Here is a 16,569-nt window from a genome sequence, read left to right on the forward strand (position 1 = left end):
GTTGAGTCAATAATCAGGTCAAACATGATGTGTGAATTCGACCTTGGACTCATGGTAAGAGTGTACCCCTCCCCCAAATGTAACACTGCTGATCTGAACCATCTTGAAATAAATAAAGTAACAATCTAAATATATTCCACAAATTCTGAATTGTCTGCCTAGGTAAAGAGTCATAATTTTAAAAAATCATAACCCTAATTCCATAATAAAAATTAATAACTTTAACCACAACTTCAGGGCAACACCCAACCACCGCTGGGTATAGAAAGTCTGCCTGCACTGCTGTTATTTTGGACCCAATGTTGGACTGCTAACTCTAGAAGATGCTACAAATGGTTCGTGTGGAAGTGATGGTTTTCCTCTTGTATGAACAAGATAAGTCACAGTAGGCAAAGCTGGAGCCACATAGGAGAGTGGTCTAATACAGGGGTCTCCAACCTTGGCAACTTTAAGACTTGTGGACTTAAACTCCCAGAATTCCTCGGCCAGCAAAGCTAATAGGTCTAATACGTTTATCAAAGACACACACATTTATAAATTAACAGAATAGGAAGGGACCTTATAGGTCATCTAGTCCAACCCCCTGCTCAAATAGGACACCCTACCATTTCATACAAATGGCTGTCTAATCTCTTCTTAAAAACTTCCAGTGATGGAGCATCCAATTTCGGGAGGCAAGCCAGTCCACTGATTAATTGTTCTCATTGTCAGGGAATTCATCCTTAGTTCTAGGTTGCTTTTCTCCTTGATTACTTTCCATCCATGGCTTCTTGTCTTGCCATCTGTTGCTTTGGAACATAGCTTGATTCAGGGGTGAAATCCAGCAGGATCTGACAGGTTCTGGAGAACTGGTAGCGGAAACTTTGAGTAGTTCGGAGAACCAGCAAATACCACCTCTGGCTGGCCCCAGAGTGGGGTGGGAATGGGGATTTTGCAATATCCTTCCCCCAGGAGTGGGTTGGGAATGGGGATTTTGCAGTATCCTTTCCCTGCCACTCCCACCAAGCCACACCCACAGAACGGTAGTAAAAAAAATGGATTTCACCACTGGCTTGATTCTCTCTTCTTTGTGGCAACCCCTCAAATATTGGAACAGTGCTATCATGTCTCCCCTAGTCCTTCTTTTCATTAAACTAAGATATACCCAATTCCAATGACCATTCTTTATATGTTTTAGTTCCCTAATCATTGTTGCTGCTCTTCTCTACATTGTTTCCAGGATCTCAACATTTTTTTTACATCGTGGCGACCAAAACTGGATGCAGTATTACAAGTGTGGCCTTACCAAGACATTATAAAGCAGTACTAACACTTCACATAATCTTGATTCTATCCCTCTGTTAATGCAACCTATGACTGAGCTTTTTTGGCAACTGCAGCACACTTCTTGCTCATATCTAAATGGTTATCCACTAGGACTCCAAGATCCTTCTCACAGTTACTACTATTGAACCAGGTACCACTTATTCTATACCTGTACATTTGGGTTTTCTTGCCAAAATGTAAAACCTTACTTTCCTCTATGTTGGAATTCATTTTGTTAGATAGCGCCCAGTGTTCAAGTCTGTCAAGATCCTTTTGTATCTTGAGCCTATCTTCTGGAGTGTTGGCTATTCCTGCCAGCTTGGTGTCATCTGCAAATTTGATGAGTTCCCCATCTATCCATATCATTGATGAAGATGTTGAAGAGTATTGGGCCTAAAACAGAGCTTTGGGGTACCCCACTGCCTCCTTCCCTCCATGTAGATGCAATTTCATTGAGGTGATCATTATACTACAACATCTGAGAAACTATGCTTTAAGACACAGAACCAGGAAAAAAAAGAAACGGGCACCATTCTCATTGTTGGAGATGTACACCAGTGGTGGTATTGAGCCGGTTCTATCCAGTTTAGGCGAACTGGTAGCGGCAGCTGCGGGAGGCTCCGCCCACCTGCCCGGACGTAATCACGTCCCATTTATCCACATTTTTGATGCTCTGCGCATGCGTGGAAGGCTCTGTGCATGCCCAGAGGTGGTGCATGCTCACATTTGCAAACCGCTAGTGAAGATAAGTGATATAAACAAATGACAACTTTAGAGGAAAATGTTATTTTTAAAAAATGTCTTCAGCTGCAGCTTTCTCCCTGCTCCTTAAAGAATATTGATTCCCGGGGTAGATGAGAAAAAAGAGAAAGAAAGGGAGAGGCTATTTTTTTTTTCATTTTCTCTCTCTATTTGGGCCTTCCTTTTTCCCCCAGCTTGTTCTGACATGTTGGTTGGAATCCTCTGCTGCCTTCTTTAACCCACTGAAGTGAGTCACACACCAAGCCCATCACTTTTTGCTCACTCTTGTTGCAACGTGTGGGTGACAGAAACTCTCCAGGAGGATGGGAACTGCTTGAATAGTCAATGAGTTTTGTTTTTGTTGCATAAATCTTAGTTCTGAACAGCTGGGATGGCTTGCAACAACATGGTTACAACTGTGGAAAGCCCTCCGCCCCCAAACGACAAAACCTCCGTGGGCTCTAAAGACAACAAATTATGTCAACATCGTTCAATGAAGCTTTCATGACTGCGCCTTTATTCCAGTCCGTGGTCCATCTGAAAATGATAACATAAAAGTTAGAGAAAGAGGAATATTACTTTTGGTGTTTACTTCCTAAGCTGGCCCCTTCCAGATGTAAGGGGACTACAAATCTCCAAACTGGCCCCAAATGGTGGGTGTTGTAGTCCCAACAGGTTGTGGAAGGCAATTTCATGTGTATAAACCAGTTGACAGCATCTTTAAAAAGGCATCTGTTAAGCTTATTAGATTTGGGCTGCACTAACTTGGTAAGCCACCAGAAGAAGCAAAGGAATAGAAAACTTAACCATGCTACAATCTACTGGTCCTTGTTGAGTGCATGTTTAAGAAATTGAGCAAACCAAGAAGATGGATGAATTTAGAACAACTCACTGAACATCTGAATTTTAGTTGCTGAGATCCAGTAGTTCTACTTTTACTGTGTGAGAAAGAGAGGAAGGGCAGGTGTTTTCCAAAGCAAGATCTCTTGTCCCGTAGTTTTAATAAATACCTGGTTGAGGAGTAGGACAACACTTGGAAGCCCAATGACCACAACTATGATTTACCGGGGACAGTACAGGGAGGCGATGAACTCAGTTTGGAGAGATAGATGTTCCTTAACATCATAATTATGGTTTAATTTCATTTATCATTTCATCATTTAAAAATGATGCTTATAGTGTCCATAATTTTCAATTTTCCCCACTCATCTTTCCACAGGCAAGGACAGAGGATACTCTGAGGGCTGCAAAAGAAGGCTTGATGATCTCCTGTGGCCCTGTGGTTTCCAATTGCCCATCCCTGGTGGAGATAAAATTAACGTAGAGTTACTGTAGAAAAGAGGAAAGAAGATGATGTAAGGGCTGGAGCAAATCTCTATGAGGAAATTCGATAAGGACATTACCTATAAAGGAAAATATTTGTAGCTCAGGGTTGAAACGAATGGTCCTTGGTGCTCACTGGGCTTGGTGGTTTTCTTGCAAATGTTTCATTACCCAAACTAGGTAACATCATCGGTGCTAGCATTGCAGCTCAAGATTGAAATTACCTAAACTAGCTAGCATTGATGATATTGGCTAGGTTAGGTAATGAAACATCTGCAAGAAAACAGCCAAGTTCAGAGACCACCAAGGATCCCTCAAAAAAGATGCATAAGAAGTAACATATTACAGAGTGAGAGTAGACAAAGAGAACGTTATTCTTCCTTCTTTTCTCATAATATTAAAAATATGATGTTTGGAAATGTAAGTTAAATCCCTGGCAGATTCAGGGGCACCTGTGTATCATTTCCTTGACAATAACCTGGATTTGCCACTGCCTTTTTCCAAGTTGTTTCCTGTCTTCTGACTTGATAATGTCCTTATAATTTCCTGGTGGTTTCCCGTACAAGTAACAACCAGCTGCTTAGTTTTTCTTTGAGATCAGTCCCATTCATGTCAGTGATGGGGAACTCATTTTAACGGCGCCTTGGGAGACCCTGGAATTCAGTCCTGTGAGAAGTAGCAATGGCCATCACCACCAAAGCAAATGTCCAGCTTCACAGAGGGATTAAAGAACTTCCTTGGACAGAGTTTCTCAACCTTGGTCATGTCATGATGTGTGGACTTCAACTCCAGTGGTGCGTTTCAAAATTTTTTACTACCAGTTCTGTGGGTGTGGCTTGGTTGGCATGGCAGGAGAAGGATACTGTAAAATCTCTATCCCCACCCCACTCCGGGGGAAGGATACTGTAAAATCTCCATTTCCTCCCAATCAGCTGGGACTCGGGAGGCAGAGAATAGATGTGGGCGGGGCCAGCCAGAATTTTTACTACCAGTTCTCCGGACTACTCAAAATTTCCGCTACCGGTTCTCCAGAACTGATCAGAACCTGCTGAAACCCACCTCTCTTCAACTCCCAGAACTCCCCAGTCAGTTTGCTTCTGGGAGTTGAAGTTTACACATCTTAAAAGTGGACAGGTTTGGGAAATAACACATTCCTGCGGAAATAATCTTTATTTGATTAAGTTAATCTTAATCAACCTTAATCCTAATTTGATTAAATTACTCAAATGAGACTGCCAATCTAAAGTTACCCATTTCCAGTCATCTTCAGAAGCAGAATAGAACACTGAACTATCTAAAAATACTTATTTATTAATGATAATTTAATAATATTTGCAGCACCAGGACAAACAGTAATTACAGCACAATAGCTGTAAATAGGAATGCTGGAGGGTTATATGGAAATTGCCTGGGAAAACACAAACAGTTTGACTTGCCACCTATAACAAGTGAGTTGGAATCAAAGAATTATCGGGGGGGCATCATCACAGAAAAGGCCATCACAGAAACCCCCCCCCCAAAATTATTGGGGGCCATCCTAGAAAAGACTCCGTTTATGGATTCTACCTCCCTTATGTCTGAAAGTGAGAATATTCACAGCAGAACACCAGAGGGTGATTCTAAGTCAGTGTTTATCAGGGGTGTCAAACTCAAGGCCAGTGGGCTGGATTCAGCCTGCAGAGTGCTTACATCTGCCCCTGGGGGGGGGACACCCTGAAAACAGTGAGGGACAGACTCGGAGTGCCTCTACCGGTGAAAATGGGATCTTGAGCTCCATTTCCGGCTGCAAGGTCCTCCTACAACCCTTTGCCAGCGAAAACAGAGCTCTGGAGGGCGGCCTGCCCGAGCTCCATTTTCGCTGTCAGAGCGCTCAGGCTGCCACAGGCGCCTGACATGAGTGACATTGAACTGGCATGCCCACCCTGGCCATACACACACAGACACACACACACACCCCGAGGTCAAACACAATCCTGATGGGGCCCTCAATGAAATTGAGTTTGACACCCCTGGTGTTTATCAACTTTAAATTGTGAGGACTTCAGTTCCCAGAATTCCTGAGGCAGCAAGCTGATTGGGGAATTCTGGGAGTTGAAGTCCGCACAGCTGAAAGTGGCTAAGGTTGAGCAACACTGTTCTAAGCAGAGGGCAAGTCTGAAGGACAGATGGCCCTTGAGATTAAAAGTACCCCCTCCCACTGCCATACTCACACAGAAGAACATAGCACGTTCACTCCCCTTGGGTGTGTCAGGACAAACGCACAAGAATATTCTTGTAAAGTAAATGCTTCCCCAATCTGCATTCTGAAATTGAAGATTACAGAATGTAAATACCACACTGGATGGATTACAAAACAGAGAAATGACACATCACACACTCCTGGCATCACTCTGAGTCCATTGTAGCCTCTGTGTGGGCATAATTGCATTTGTATATGTTTTGGCATCCATGTGAGAGTTCATTTATCCTTGCGTATTCTCTGCTGCCGTGAATTTAATGGCAGCCCTTGATTAGACAATGTTTGGGGGTTTGGGTTGGAATATTAAAAATGCGTGTTAAGCGCACTCACAAAATGGGAAAGTTTCCCAAAAGAGCTGCTGGGGTGGGCATGGCCCGTCCCAAAGCCCTCCTGGCAAGAAGGTAAAATCACTGCCTGGCATAATTTTTATTGTGGCATTCAAGTCTAAGGGCACTGCTTAAAGTAAACATAATGCTGGATGCTGGCACTTCGTTTTGCAGCATAGCAACTTTCTCTTTAATTGTTTGTAAACCAAACAACCATTTTAAAAACAGGAGGGCAAAGAGGGGCAGGTTTAGCAGGGTATTGGTGCCCCCGAGTACCATGTCACCCAGCCTGTGATAGTCCTTTGCTTACAAAGGTCTTGAGTTCATCCTGACCTACCCCTGCAGGCAAACCCAAGTTCCCGTCTTGCGATCCCTTCAGCGCTTCTGCTGCAGTGGGTGAGATGGACTCAAACAAAATAAGATTTCTTCTCATATTCTCACACCAGCCCTTATGGGCCAGGTGCAATATGGAGGATAAGGTGTTGTATGTAATGTTTATGTCTGTAGAAAAGAGGGGAATTCAAAATCCTGTCCCAGACTGTCTACTTCTGGGCCACCGTTTGTACAATATATTTAGACTATTAACATGGATTAACACTACTAACAGTGGATCAGTTTGGATGTGTGCATCAATCATTTATAATACCATTTTTATTTCGTTTTATTTTATCTTCTTTCTTTTATACATTCTTATTTATCTTACTGATCCTGCCTCTGCCTTTCATAATTAGACAGATAGGTACATGAAGCAATTCTGTGATGGGATATTTTATTCCGTCTGGCCACATGGCTGTAAATAAACCATTTAAATTTGAAATTTTGCTGGCACAGCTTTGCTAAGTCCAAGAGTTTGTTTTTTTAAAAAATCCCCTTTTAAAATCCCCTCTTCTGCCTAATCCCCCCCCCCTTTGTGCAGATACCATGCAATGCCCTTGCTGGCTGCAGACAGAATGACATTTTTCTGCATCCTCTAAGAATGGCAGAAATTGCTAGCAAATTGTTTCCCTCCACTGCCTTAAAACCCTTCCTCCTGATGGGCACAAAACTAACTTTTCTACGAGAAAAACCTACATCCTTGGACTTTTCTCTCCTTTATTTCTTTCCCCCCACCCCCCAAGACCTCTTTCAAGTCACTTCATCTCTACACACACACACTTGTCCCGATATGACAGCTCTTCCTGCCTGCCTGGTTTAGAAAGAGTTAACTGCTGCACCTGCTAAGGTGTACCTGTCTCCTGGCACCTGTCTCTCCCAGCCAATCAGGCGCAAGAATCTGACAGAACCTACCTGTCAGCAGAACGCCTGTACAACATAAACCTCTAACTTTTGAAAGAAAGTCTTCACTTTACAGCTGATGACTCTCTTTAGACGGTGCTAGGAGCGCTTCAGCCAAGGAGGGAAAGGAAACTAACCATCTTCTGGCTAAGCCGATATTGGAAAACCTGGGCGGACCATGTCTAACGACGTTGAGTAAGTGGACTGAATTTTCCTACCTTGCTGCGTTTTCGGGAGCGACAGGATTCGAAGCTGCCTTTTTGCTGTTGCCGCCGCCGCCGCCGCGCGATTTCTAGCAGCTCTTTCTGACCGACAAGAAGGGGAGAAAAAAAGATTAGGAACTAATCTAAAACTAGTAATTGTCATTCCAAGCCCCCTTCGGTTATTTCCCTTCAAAAACAAAAAACAAAAAAAACAACACGAGCTGCTTTCATTAACTGGGAGTGGGTTGCTGAGCTTGGTTTCAGAATTAATGGCAATCTTTTCCGCGTAATGGGGCGTGGGACGCTAAATATTTTAGCAAACTTGCCCGGGGTGCAACTGAAGTTTGTGATATTCCACCCTCCCTTTCGCAAATGCCAGTTGAGTTGGAAAGGGGTAAGCTTTGTCTCTTTAATGTTTGAAGAAGAAGAAGAAGAAGCTGTCTAAGGGAGCTGTTGTCCGTACGGTACAGCTAAGCTGATAGTTATTTCCTCTGGAGTTTTGGATGTTTATTATTTTTGGAAATGATCCTGGATTTATTGCTGTTTCATAAGAACATCTCGGCTGGGAGAGAATTCAAGATTCTTCCCAGGGTACAGAGAGGTACTTCTGAATGTCCGCCGGTCGGTGAATAAAGCTGTTGGGAAACGAGGTGTTTTTTTTTCCCAGAGAGCCTATCAAAAAAATAGGCATTTTATTCACCTCTTAATGTGAACGAACAAACAGGGGAAACCCAAAACTTCAACTGATAACCATTAATGCACAGTAAAAAAAAGGGTGGAAAATCTGCTTTCTAGACTTATTCTACAACATGATTTCCGAATAGTAATGAGTGCTGGGTAGCTAAAGGATGGTTTTTTAAAACATAAGCAAATAGATCAATGGCACGCTAGATTATTAGCTAAGGCTGTTGCCTACAGATAAACCCATTGAGCATAATGGCACATACTTTTCTGCATAAGTAGATATAGGAATGCTGAGATAATGTTGCAGCGAAGTTCGCTGTGGAAATGCTGGGCTAACGCTTTTTCATTGTGGGACAAATGTTAGTAGGCGAGGCCTGCCCCATCAGATGCACAGGCAATCTTCTGTTGGCATGCATCCAGACGTGAGGGTTGACACTCTACTTCTGTTGACTCAGATAATAACATAATCTACACACTCAAAGGAGATGCCCTGACAGCTTTGAAGTTGGTTCACTTGTGATTCATCCCCCATAGACTTCCTTCACAGAATTGGGTTAGGGAAAACAGGTGTTTAAATGGCTTGGAATGGAATAAAAACTTTGCAGTAATTTGCTGAGGATTGGATCTTAGCAAGAAGTGAAGAAGCCTGGGCTTAACGAACTGGGATGTAATGTTACGTGCACCTATAGATAATTAACACACTCAGTGCAGCTAATGGATGTCTCCTCGCATCTTTAATAAAAAAAAAACCAGGCCAGATTAAAAATAATAATAATAATAATGGAGGCTGTGTAAGATTTCAGAGGAGTCCTTCAGAGTCTTATTATTTTGCGTGTTCTAATGCAGAAGGGTATAAACCCTTAAAAGACATGTGGATTTTTATAGAGCGAAAACTTTATTGATGAAGGCACAGCAGAGGTAATTTTACAGCAACAGACAAAATAGGGCTGGTGTTTTGTTTTGTTTTTAACGAAAAATGTTGCTTGAGGTACTATGTGGGTGGATTCTCGGTTCAAATTGTGTAGTTGGCTTATTGGCAGAGAATACAGGGATGATAATGAGATGACGTTGTGGAATGAGTGGGGAAAAACCTGGAGCAATTGGCTGGATTCACACAGGCTAAAGCCATACATTTACCTGGTTTAGTTTTGAAGGTACCATCTGTTAAAACCCTGGCTGAGGGTTATACCTGAACTCAGCCAGTATTGGTTTATTTGGTAAACTAAGATTTTCTGCCATGCGTGAAGACAGTCTTTAACCTGAAAAGTGGTTAATTTTGAATTTTGGGTCTCAGCTGTAAAGTGAATGCAGTGTTTTCTCATAGAGATAGATGGAGAGATAGAGGGAGGGAGAGATCCTTGAATTAGTTTATTCCTTTGCTTGAGAACAACCAGTGCATGTGAGTTATTTTATACATCCAGGTTTGAGGTCAGCTTTTCTATCGCAATTGCAACCTGCTTTAAGCAAGTAATACTTTTCATTGCATGAAGATGGTAACAGGAAAAGCTGCATTCATGAAATTTTCTTGCTTCAGCCTGCCATTAATGGTGCAATGGTGGGGCTGAGGAGCAAATTGATACGCTTGTTTTAGAGACACTCTTTTTGTCTTGATTTATGCCCTTTTTTAAAATCCCCCACCAGTGAAATTGCCGTAAATTACAGATACCTTTTCCTACCCCACAGCTCAGCTCTAAAATGTCCACAGTAATAACAGCTCTTACATATCTCTGCGTAGCAATTTTTTCCCTCTGGTTGCTCCAAGCATTCAGCATAGGTCTATTTGGACACATTCCAGGGAAATATTTAAGATTGTGCCTGCTCTCCTCACTTGTGGGTGTGCAGCCTGGGCCTTTTCAGATGTGCTTTGAAAGGAAACTGCTTCCTGTTTGTGTGGATAGCTGGTATCATAAGTGATCTGTCTTTTTCTTTATCTGCAAGAGTGGTAAAAAAAAAAACCCTCACATACATGTGCATTGTATGTAAACGAGGAGTAAAACTTTAATGACACACTTGCAGCTGTCTCCTTGGGGTTCCGGACACCCCTGATATTTCCAAATCTTCAGAATGGATCCCAGGATTTTTTTCAGGTGTCTTTTCTGCTTGATCCCACTCTTGTTCGATCTCTTCCAAGATTGCTCAACTGTCCTTGGCAGCATCCTTTACCTTCTGCAGCCAGTTTTGGATCAGACTTTGGCTAATTTTGGCTTCTTTATGACATGAGACTGTTTGCAATTACCTGGCTCTGTTGTCTGCAAGCTATAAGATGTGTACATGTACACATATTCTCTCTCTCTCTCACACACACACACACACATCTATACGGAAGAACCTGTGTCTTTCAAATGATGCCTTTCCTAAGGCAGGGGTCTCCAACCTTGGCAACTTTAAGACTTGTGGACTTTTAACTCCCAGAGTTAAAAGCCAGCTTTGCTTAGTTTTGCTGGCTGAGGAACTCTGGGAGTTGAAGTCCACAAGTCTTAAAGTTGCCAATTTGGAGACCCCTGTCCTAAGGCAATTGTTCTATTTTAAAGGAAACCCCTTTGGAGAAAATAATGACTTTTCACATAAACCATCACTACTATGATCCCGAACAGTTCAGAGTCTCCGAAAAGAGAAAAATTTACATTTTGTTCTCTCTCTCTCTCTCTCCCCATCGCCCCAAAAAAACCTCATCCTTTTGAAGAATCTGCATTCTACAGCTTTCCTTTGAAATCTTCCCGACAATAATGAATGTGTATCGGGTTGTTTACACAGCGAGTAAGAAAAGGTCTTGATTTTTCCACCGTTTGAAAGATAGTTGACTGGGATAGTTGCGGTTGTCTCCTCTATTGTGATGTTGAACTCCGAGCCCGATAAAAGAGCCCCACATTGTGATGTCTTTTCTCTGGGGTCTCTGTCCTGATGCCCCAACTGTCTCTTTAGACCTCTTGAATATGCAGGCCATCTCTTTCAAAGGATTGATCAAGGGATTGATCCACAGAGATGCTGATGGGTTCCACCTGAAGGCACCGAACGCAGAGACAATCTGCAATCAGCGACAGTTATCTTTAGGGTCAAGCTGGGGCAGCTGAGGGGCTCCGTTGAAAAATTCCAGGCTTTGGAGAACATCACAAGTCCATCAGAAGCTTGAGAGGATCTTTCAGGGAAGGCTTTTTCTCAGCCGAGATGTGGGAAAACTCTGGTCTTCACTCTTGAACAAACTGGTGCCCTTTGGAAGGTCTTGGGACTACAGTTAACAAAAAAATAGGATAACAGGACTGGAAAGGACCTTGGAGGTCTTCTAGTCCAACCCCTTGCTTAGGCAGGAAACCCTTCAGACAAATAGTTATCCAACATCTTCTTAAAAACTTCCAGTGTTGGAGCATTCACAACTTCTGCAGGCAAGTTGTTCCACTGATTAATTGTTCTAACTTTCAGGAAATTTCTCCTTGGTTCTAAGTTGCTTCTCTCCTTGATAAGTTTCCGTCCTTTGCTTCTCATCCTCTGAAATGAAAATACATTTTGTATTATGTCAAGAGCTTCCTCAGTGACAGCTGACCATTGTTTTCCAGTTAGGGATGGGGGACTCTGATCCTCTTCTTGCCAGGAACTCCCTATGGGACATAAAGCATAATTGCGTGGTTGTCTGAATGGAGCTTCTGCCCTATTGTAGGGATACATCAAACACATGATAGTTTGATTCCCCCCTTGTTTAATTAAGAGCAGAGGTCTTCAAACTTCAAACAGGGCCTCTGGTGGCTCAGACTGTTAAGATAGTCTGTTATTAACACAGCTGCTTGCAATTACTGCAGGTTCAAGTCCCACCAGGCCCAAGGTTGACTCAGCCTTCCATCCTTTATAAGGTAGGTAAAATGAGGACCCAGATTGTTGGGGGCAATAAGTTGACTTTGTATATGATATAGAAATGGATGAAGACTATTGCTTAACATATTGTGAGCCGCCCTGAGTCTTCAGAGAAGGGCGGGATATAAATGCAAATTTAAAAAAAAAAACTTGGTAGCTTTAAGACTTGTGGACTTCAACTCCCAGAATTCTCCTGCCAGCATAGCTTGGCTGGAGAATTCTGGGAATTAAAGTCTACAAATCTTAAAACTGCCAAGTTTGAAGACCTCTGATCAAGAGGAATGTTGGCTATGGCTGGCCTTGAAATCTTGTACATAGTGGTCTTTTCAGACCCAAATAAAGGTGGGTTTCACAGGGTCAGGGTCACAAAAAAGCTAAAATCACAGCCACATTTATTTATTTATTTATTTATTTTATTTTGTCACAACAATATATGTAGGTATCATACAAAAAGATTATATAGTAAATATAAGGAGGTATAAGCATATATATAGGAAGAAGAAAAGAAAAACAATAGGACAGGAACGGTAGGCACGTTTGTGCGCTTATGCACGCCCCTTATGGTCCTCTTAGGAATGGGGTGAGGTCAATAGTAGAAAGTTTTTGGATAAAACTTTTAGGATTATGGGAAGAGACCACAGAGTCAGGTAAAGTATTCCAAGCACTGATGATGCTATTACAGAAGTCATATTTTCTGCAATCTAGATTAAAGCGGTTGACATTAAGTTTAAATCTATTGGTTGCTCTAGTATTATTGCAATTAAAGCTGAAGTAGTCTTTAACAGGAAGGACATTACAATAGATGATTCTGTGAGTTAAGCTTAGGTCTTGTCGAAGGCGACGGAGTTCCAAGTTTTCTAAGCCTAGGATTTCAAGTCTGGTGGGATAGGGTATTTTATTGTTTTCAGAGGAATGGAGAACTCTTCTTGTAAAATATTTCTGGACACGTTCAATTGTATTGATGTCAGAGATGTGGTGAGGGTTCCAAACTGGCGAGCTGTATTCTAGAATTGGTCTAGCAAATCAAAGCCCCACCTCCTTTCTTGACTTTTTGGATTCTTTCCCTGTCAATATCCCTGTTTTTGGACCAGCTTGGGCAACATCCAGCCTAATGTAATGTTAAAAATCTGAGTTAGGGGTGTCCCCCAGATGTTTCCAAGCTGCCTTTGGGCTGGATAACCCCCTCTGCTTAACCTACGTTGCCAGGATGTTGTTGTGGAGAAAAGTTGTGAGGAGAAGGCCCTACAGATGCCTCCAGGAGCCCTGGTGGTGCAGTGATTGAACTACAGTCAGGCAGGCTAACTCTGCCCCCAGTCTGGAGTTTGATCTTGACAGGGCTCAAGGTTGACTCAGCCTTCCTTCTGTGGTTGGTAAAATGAGGACCCAGATTGTTGGGGGCAGTATGCAAATCATGCTTACATTGTAAACGAGGGGTCTCCAACCTTGGCAACTTTAAGCCTGGCGGACTTCAACTCCCAGAAAGCCCCAGCCAGCAAAGCTGGCTGGGGCATTCTGGGAGTTGAAGTCCGCCAGGCTTAAAGTTGCCAAGGTTGGAGACCCCTGTTGTAAACCACTCCAGAGAGTGCTGTAAAGCACTTTGGGGTCTAAAATGCTATCCCTATGAGCTCCTGAAGGGAAAATGAGATGTCAATCTAACATCAAGCTTTTTCTCACCTTGGTCGCTCCAGAAACGGTGTGACGGTTTGCATCGGCCACGCAGTTTTGAAAAAAACCAAGTGTTGTACCAGCCGCGGAATAGATTTAGATTTATTTTTTTTTAAAAAGAAAAGAAAAGAAAAAGAAATTCAAACGTTCTACCTTTCAGAAAACGGAGGCAGGAATAAAAAGCATTCTAAGAAATCCATGTCTACAGTACTCCTCTTTTATCTTTTTATTTATTCATTTATGATTCTGCACTTTAGGCATTTTTCACTGTCTCTGCTCTTCGACTATGGGAGCTCCAAAATAGGGGTGGTTATGCAGTCACACGCCTACTGCGGGTTTTATCCCTGTGTGCTGACTCGGAGGGAATGGATTGTGTTTCCCAGAATTCCCCTCCACCCCACTTCGCCCATATTCCCCTCCCCCTTCTAACCTCCCAGGGATGGGGTTCCGCCATCCAGCTGCCCCCTTCTGAAGGGCGCAGGGCAAGAAGGTGAAGGAAAAGCCCTGCCCTGCCCCAGGAAAAGTGCCGGCCTTGAAAGAGTTAAGCTAGCACGGCTTCCCCCGCTGTGGTTTGTGGTCGAAACCATGATTGCCAGGAGCAAATTTTTGTCATGCAGCAAGGCGTGCTCTTGAAATGTTGAGTTATGCTTTTGGTGAATGAAAAGGTTAAAGCCTTTTATTAACGTGCAGGAGGGCTCCTCCTAGATCCAGTCTCTGTGTGTGTGTGTGTGTGTGTGTGTGTGTGTGTGTGTGTGTGTGTGTGTAAGTAAGTTGATGTTTGACACACAGACCGAGACAGACTGCATGCATGGATGTCTTTTCTTTCCCCTTTTTCTCTTTCTTCATTTCGGGGGTGGGGGAGGGGGGGAGAAAGTTAGGAAAGTCCTCTAAAGTTAGGGAAAAGTTTGCAGATGAACTTTGTCCCCCGCCCTCCCCCCCCCGGACAAACTAGACATTTCAGCTGCAACTGGTGTGCTTTTCCGTTTGTATCCTGCACAACTCTCGCTGGCTGTAGGCATCTGGTGTTCATGCCTTTTTGCTAGTACCTGTTTGGCTTCCATAGGACCCCTCTACTTGAGAGTTGCAAGATTTTGGAGAGGGTATTGGTTGTTGGTAGACTTTCTCAGGTGACTTCTTATATACTGGTAGCCCTTGATTTACAACCTCTGGTTTAGTGACTGTCTGAAGTTACAACAGCACTGAACTTATAATCAGTCCTCACACTTACGACTGTGGCAGCGTCCCCATGGTCACGCGATCAAAATGTGGAAACCTGGCAACCGGCATGTATTTACACAGGTTGTAGTATCCCAGGGGATCGTGTAATCACCATGAAAGAAGACGGAATCCCTTCACAACTGTGTATTTCACTTAAACACTGCAGTGATACACTTAACAACTATGGCAAAAAAAAGTTGTAAAATCGGGCACACCTCACTTAATAACCATCTTACTTAGCATTCTAGTTCCAATTCAGTTCAATTCAGGACTCTTTCTGCGCCAACTCAGTAAGCTCAAACTGCCCAAGGAGCTGCTGATCCAGTTCTACAGAGGAATTATTGAGTCTGTCATTTGCACCTCTATAACTGTCTGGTTCGGTTCTGCAACCCAACAAGAAAAACACAGACTTCAGAGGATAATTAGAACTGCAGAAAAAATAATTGCTACCAACCTGCCTTCCATTGAGGACCTGTATACTGCACGAATCAAGAAGAGGGCCGTGAAAATATTTGCAGACCCCTCGCATCCTGGACATAAACTGTTTCAACTCCTACCCTCAAAACGACGCTATAGAGCACTGCACACCAGAACAACTAGACACAAGAACAGTTTTTTCCCGAAGGCCATCACTCTGCTAAACAAATAATTCCATCAACACTGTCAAACTATTTACTGAATCTGCACTACTATTAATCTTCTCATAGTTCCCATCACCAATCTCTTTCCACTTATGACTGTATGACTATAACTTGTTGCTGGCAATCCTTATGATTTATATTGATATATTGATCATCAATTGTGTTGTAAATGTTGTACCTTGATGAACGTATCTTTTCTTTTATGTACACTGAGAGCATATGCACCAAGACAAATTCCTTGTGTGTCCAATCACACTTGGCCAATAAAAATTCTATTCTATTCTATTCTGTGTCTCTGTGTGTAAACACGAAGCCAGCACAGCGCTTAAATGGGCATTGATATAAGTCCCATTTTCTTATCTGAGAGAAATGATGAGAACGTAAGAAGCCGGCTTGTATTGTTTGGGTTCACACACAACCTGCTAAATGTTTGGTTCTGGAGTAGTATGCTGTGTGATGGCTTATGAACAAAGGGATGGGCAGGTTTTTGCCAACCACATCCACAGGGGCCTAGTGAGGATGAATGGCAGGCAACAGGGGAGGAGAGGGGGCTGGAATTCTTTGCCCAAATGTTGCCTCTACTGATCTCAGAAAAGCTAAGCCGAGTCAAAGCTGGTTGCTATCTGGATGGGAGCAGTGGTGAAATCCAATTTTTTTTGCTACCAGTTCTGTGGGCGTGGCTTAATGGGTGTGGTGTGTCTTGGTGGGCGTGTCTTGGTGGGCGTGGCATGGGAAGGATTTTGCAAAATCTCCATTCCCACCCCACTCCAGGGGAAGGACACTGCAAAATCCCCATTCCCTCCCTACTCTGGGGCCAGCCAGAGGCGGTATTTGCCAGTTCTCCGAACTGCTCAAAATTTTCACTACTGGTTCTCCAGAACCTGCTGGATTTCACTCCTGGATGGGAGTCTGCTGGCACTAGAAGCCAGAAGTCAAAAACAACCTGGAAGAAGGCAATTGTGGCAAGGAGTTGCTGTGTATGAGTTGAGCGGCTATGTTAATTTATTTAGTAAAATAAAATACCAGAAAATACTTATGCATCATTGCCAAAATGTGTCCAGGAAGATCAAAAGTCAAACTCAAGTCAAAGAAATTTTGCCTCTTCT

The 16,569-nt window shown here is 43.0% G+C and overlaps 1 protein-coding gene and 1 long non-coding RNA gene across 4 annotated transcripts in view; one reads left to right on the top strand and one right to left on the bottom strand.

The window, feature by feature from the left end:
- Window positions 1–1,540: 1,540 nt before the first annotated feature.
- On the bottom strand, window positions 1,541–8,406 carry LOC131204673 (uncharacterized). Of its 2 annotated transcripts, XR_009156620.1 has the most exons (4): window positions 8,360–8,406; window positions 7,428–7,514; window positions 5,580–5,672; window positions 1,541–2,583 (listed from the first exon to the last, which is right to left on the bottom strand). It is a non-coding gene; the product is annotated as an uncharacterized LOC131204673 (long non-coding RNA). The 2 variants fall into 2 exon arrangements; XR_009156619.1 differs by lacking the exon at window positions 8,360–8,406 and having other exon boundaries at window positions 7,428–7,691.
- Window positions 7,264–16,569, top strand: part of GRHL3 (grainyhead like transcription factor 3) — a 72,126-nt gene continuing 62,820 nt past the window's right edge. For both annotated transcript variants that reach the window (XM_058196172.1, XM_058196173.1), the window contains exon 1: window positions 7,264–7,404. In XM_058196172.1, the coding sequence (XP_058052155.1) occupies window positions 7,388–7,404 (17 nt within the window). In that variant the 5' untranslated portion in view covers window positions 7,264–7,387. The remainder of the gene's footprint in view (window positions 7,405–16,569) is intronic.

The sequence above is a fragment of the Ahaetulla prasina genome, chromosome 10, assembly GCF_028640845.1.
Source record: "Ahaetulla prasina isolate Xishuangbanna chromosome 10, ASM2864084v1, whole genome shotgun sequence".
NCBI lineage: Eukaryota > Metazoa > Chordata > Lepidosauria > Squamata > Colubridae > Ahaetulla > Ahaetulla prasina.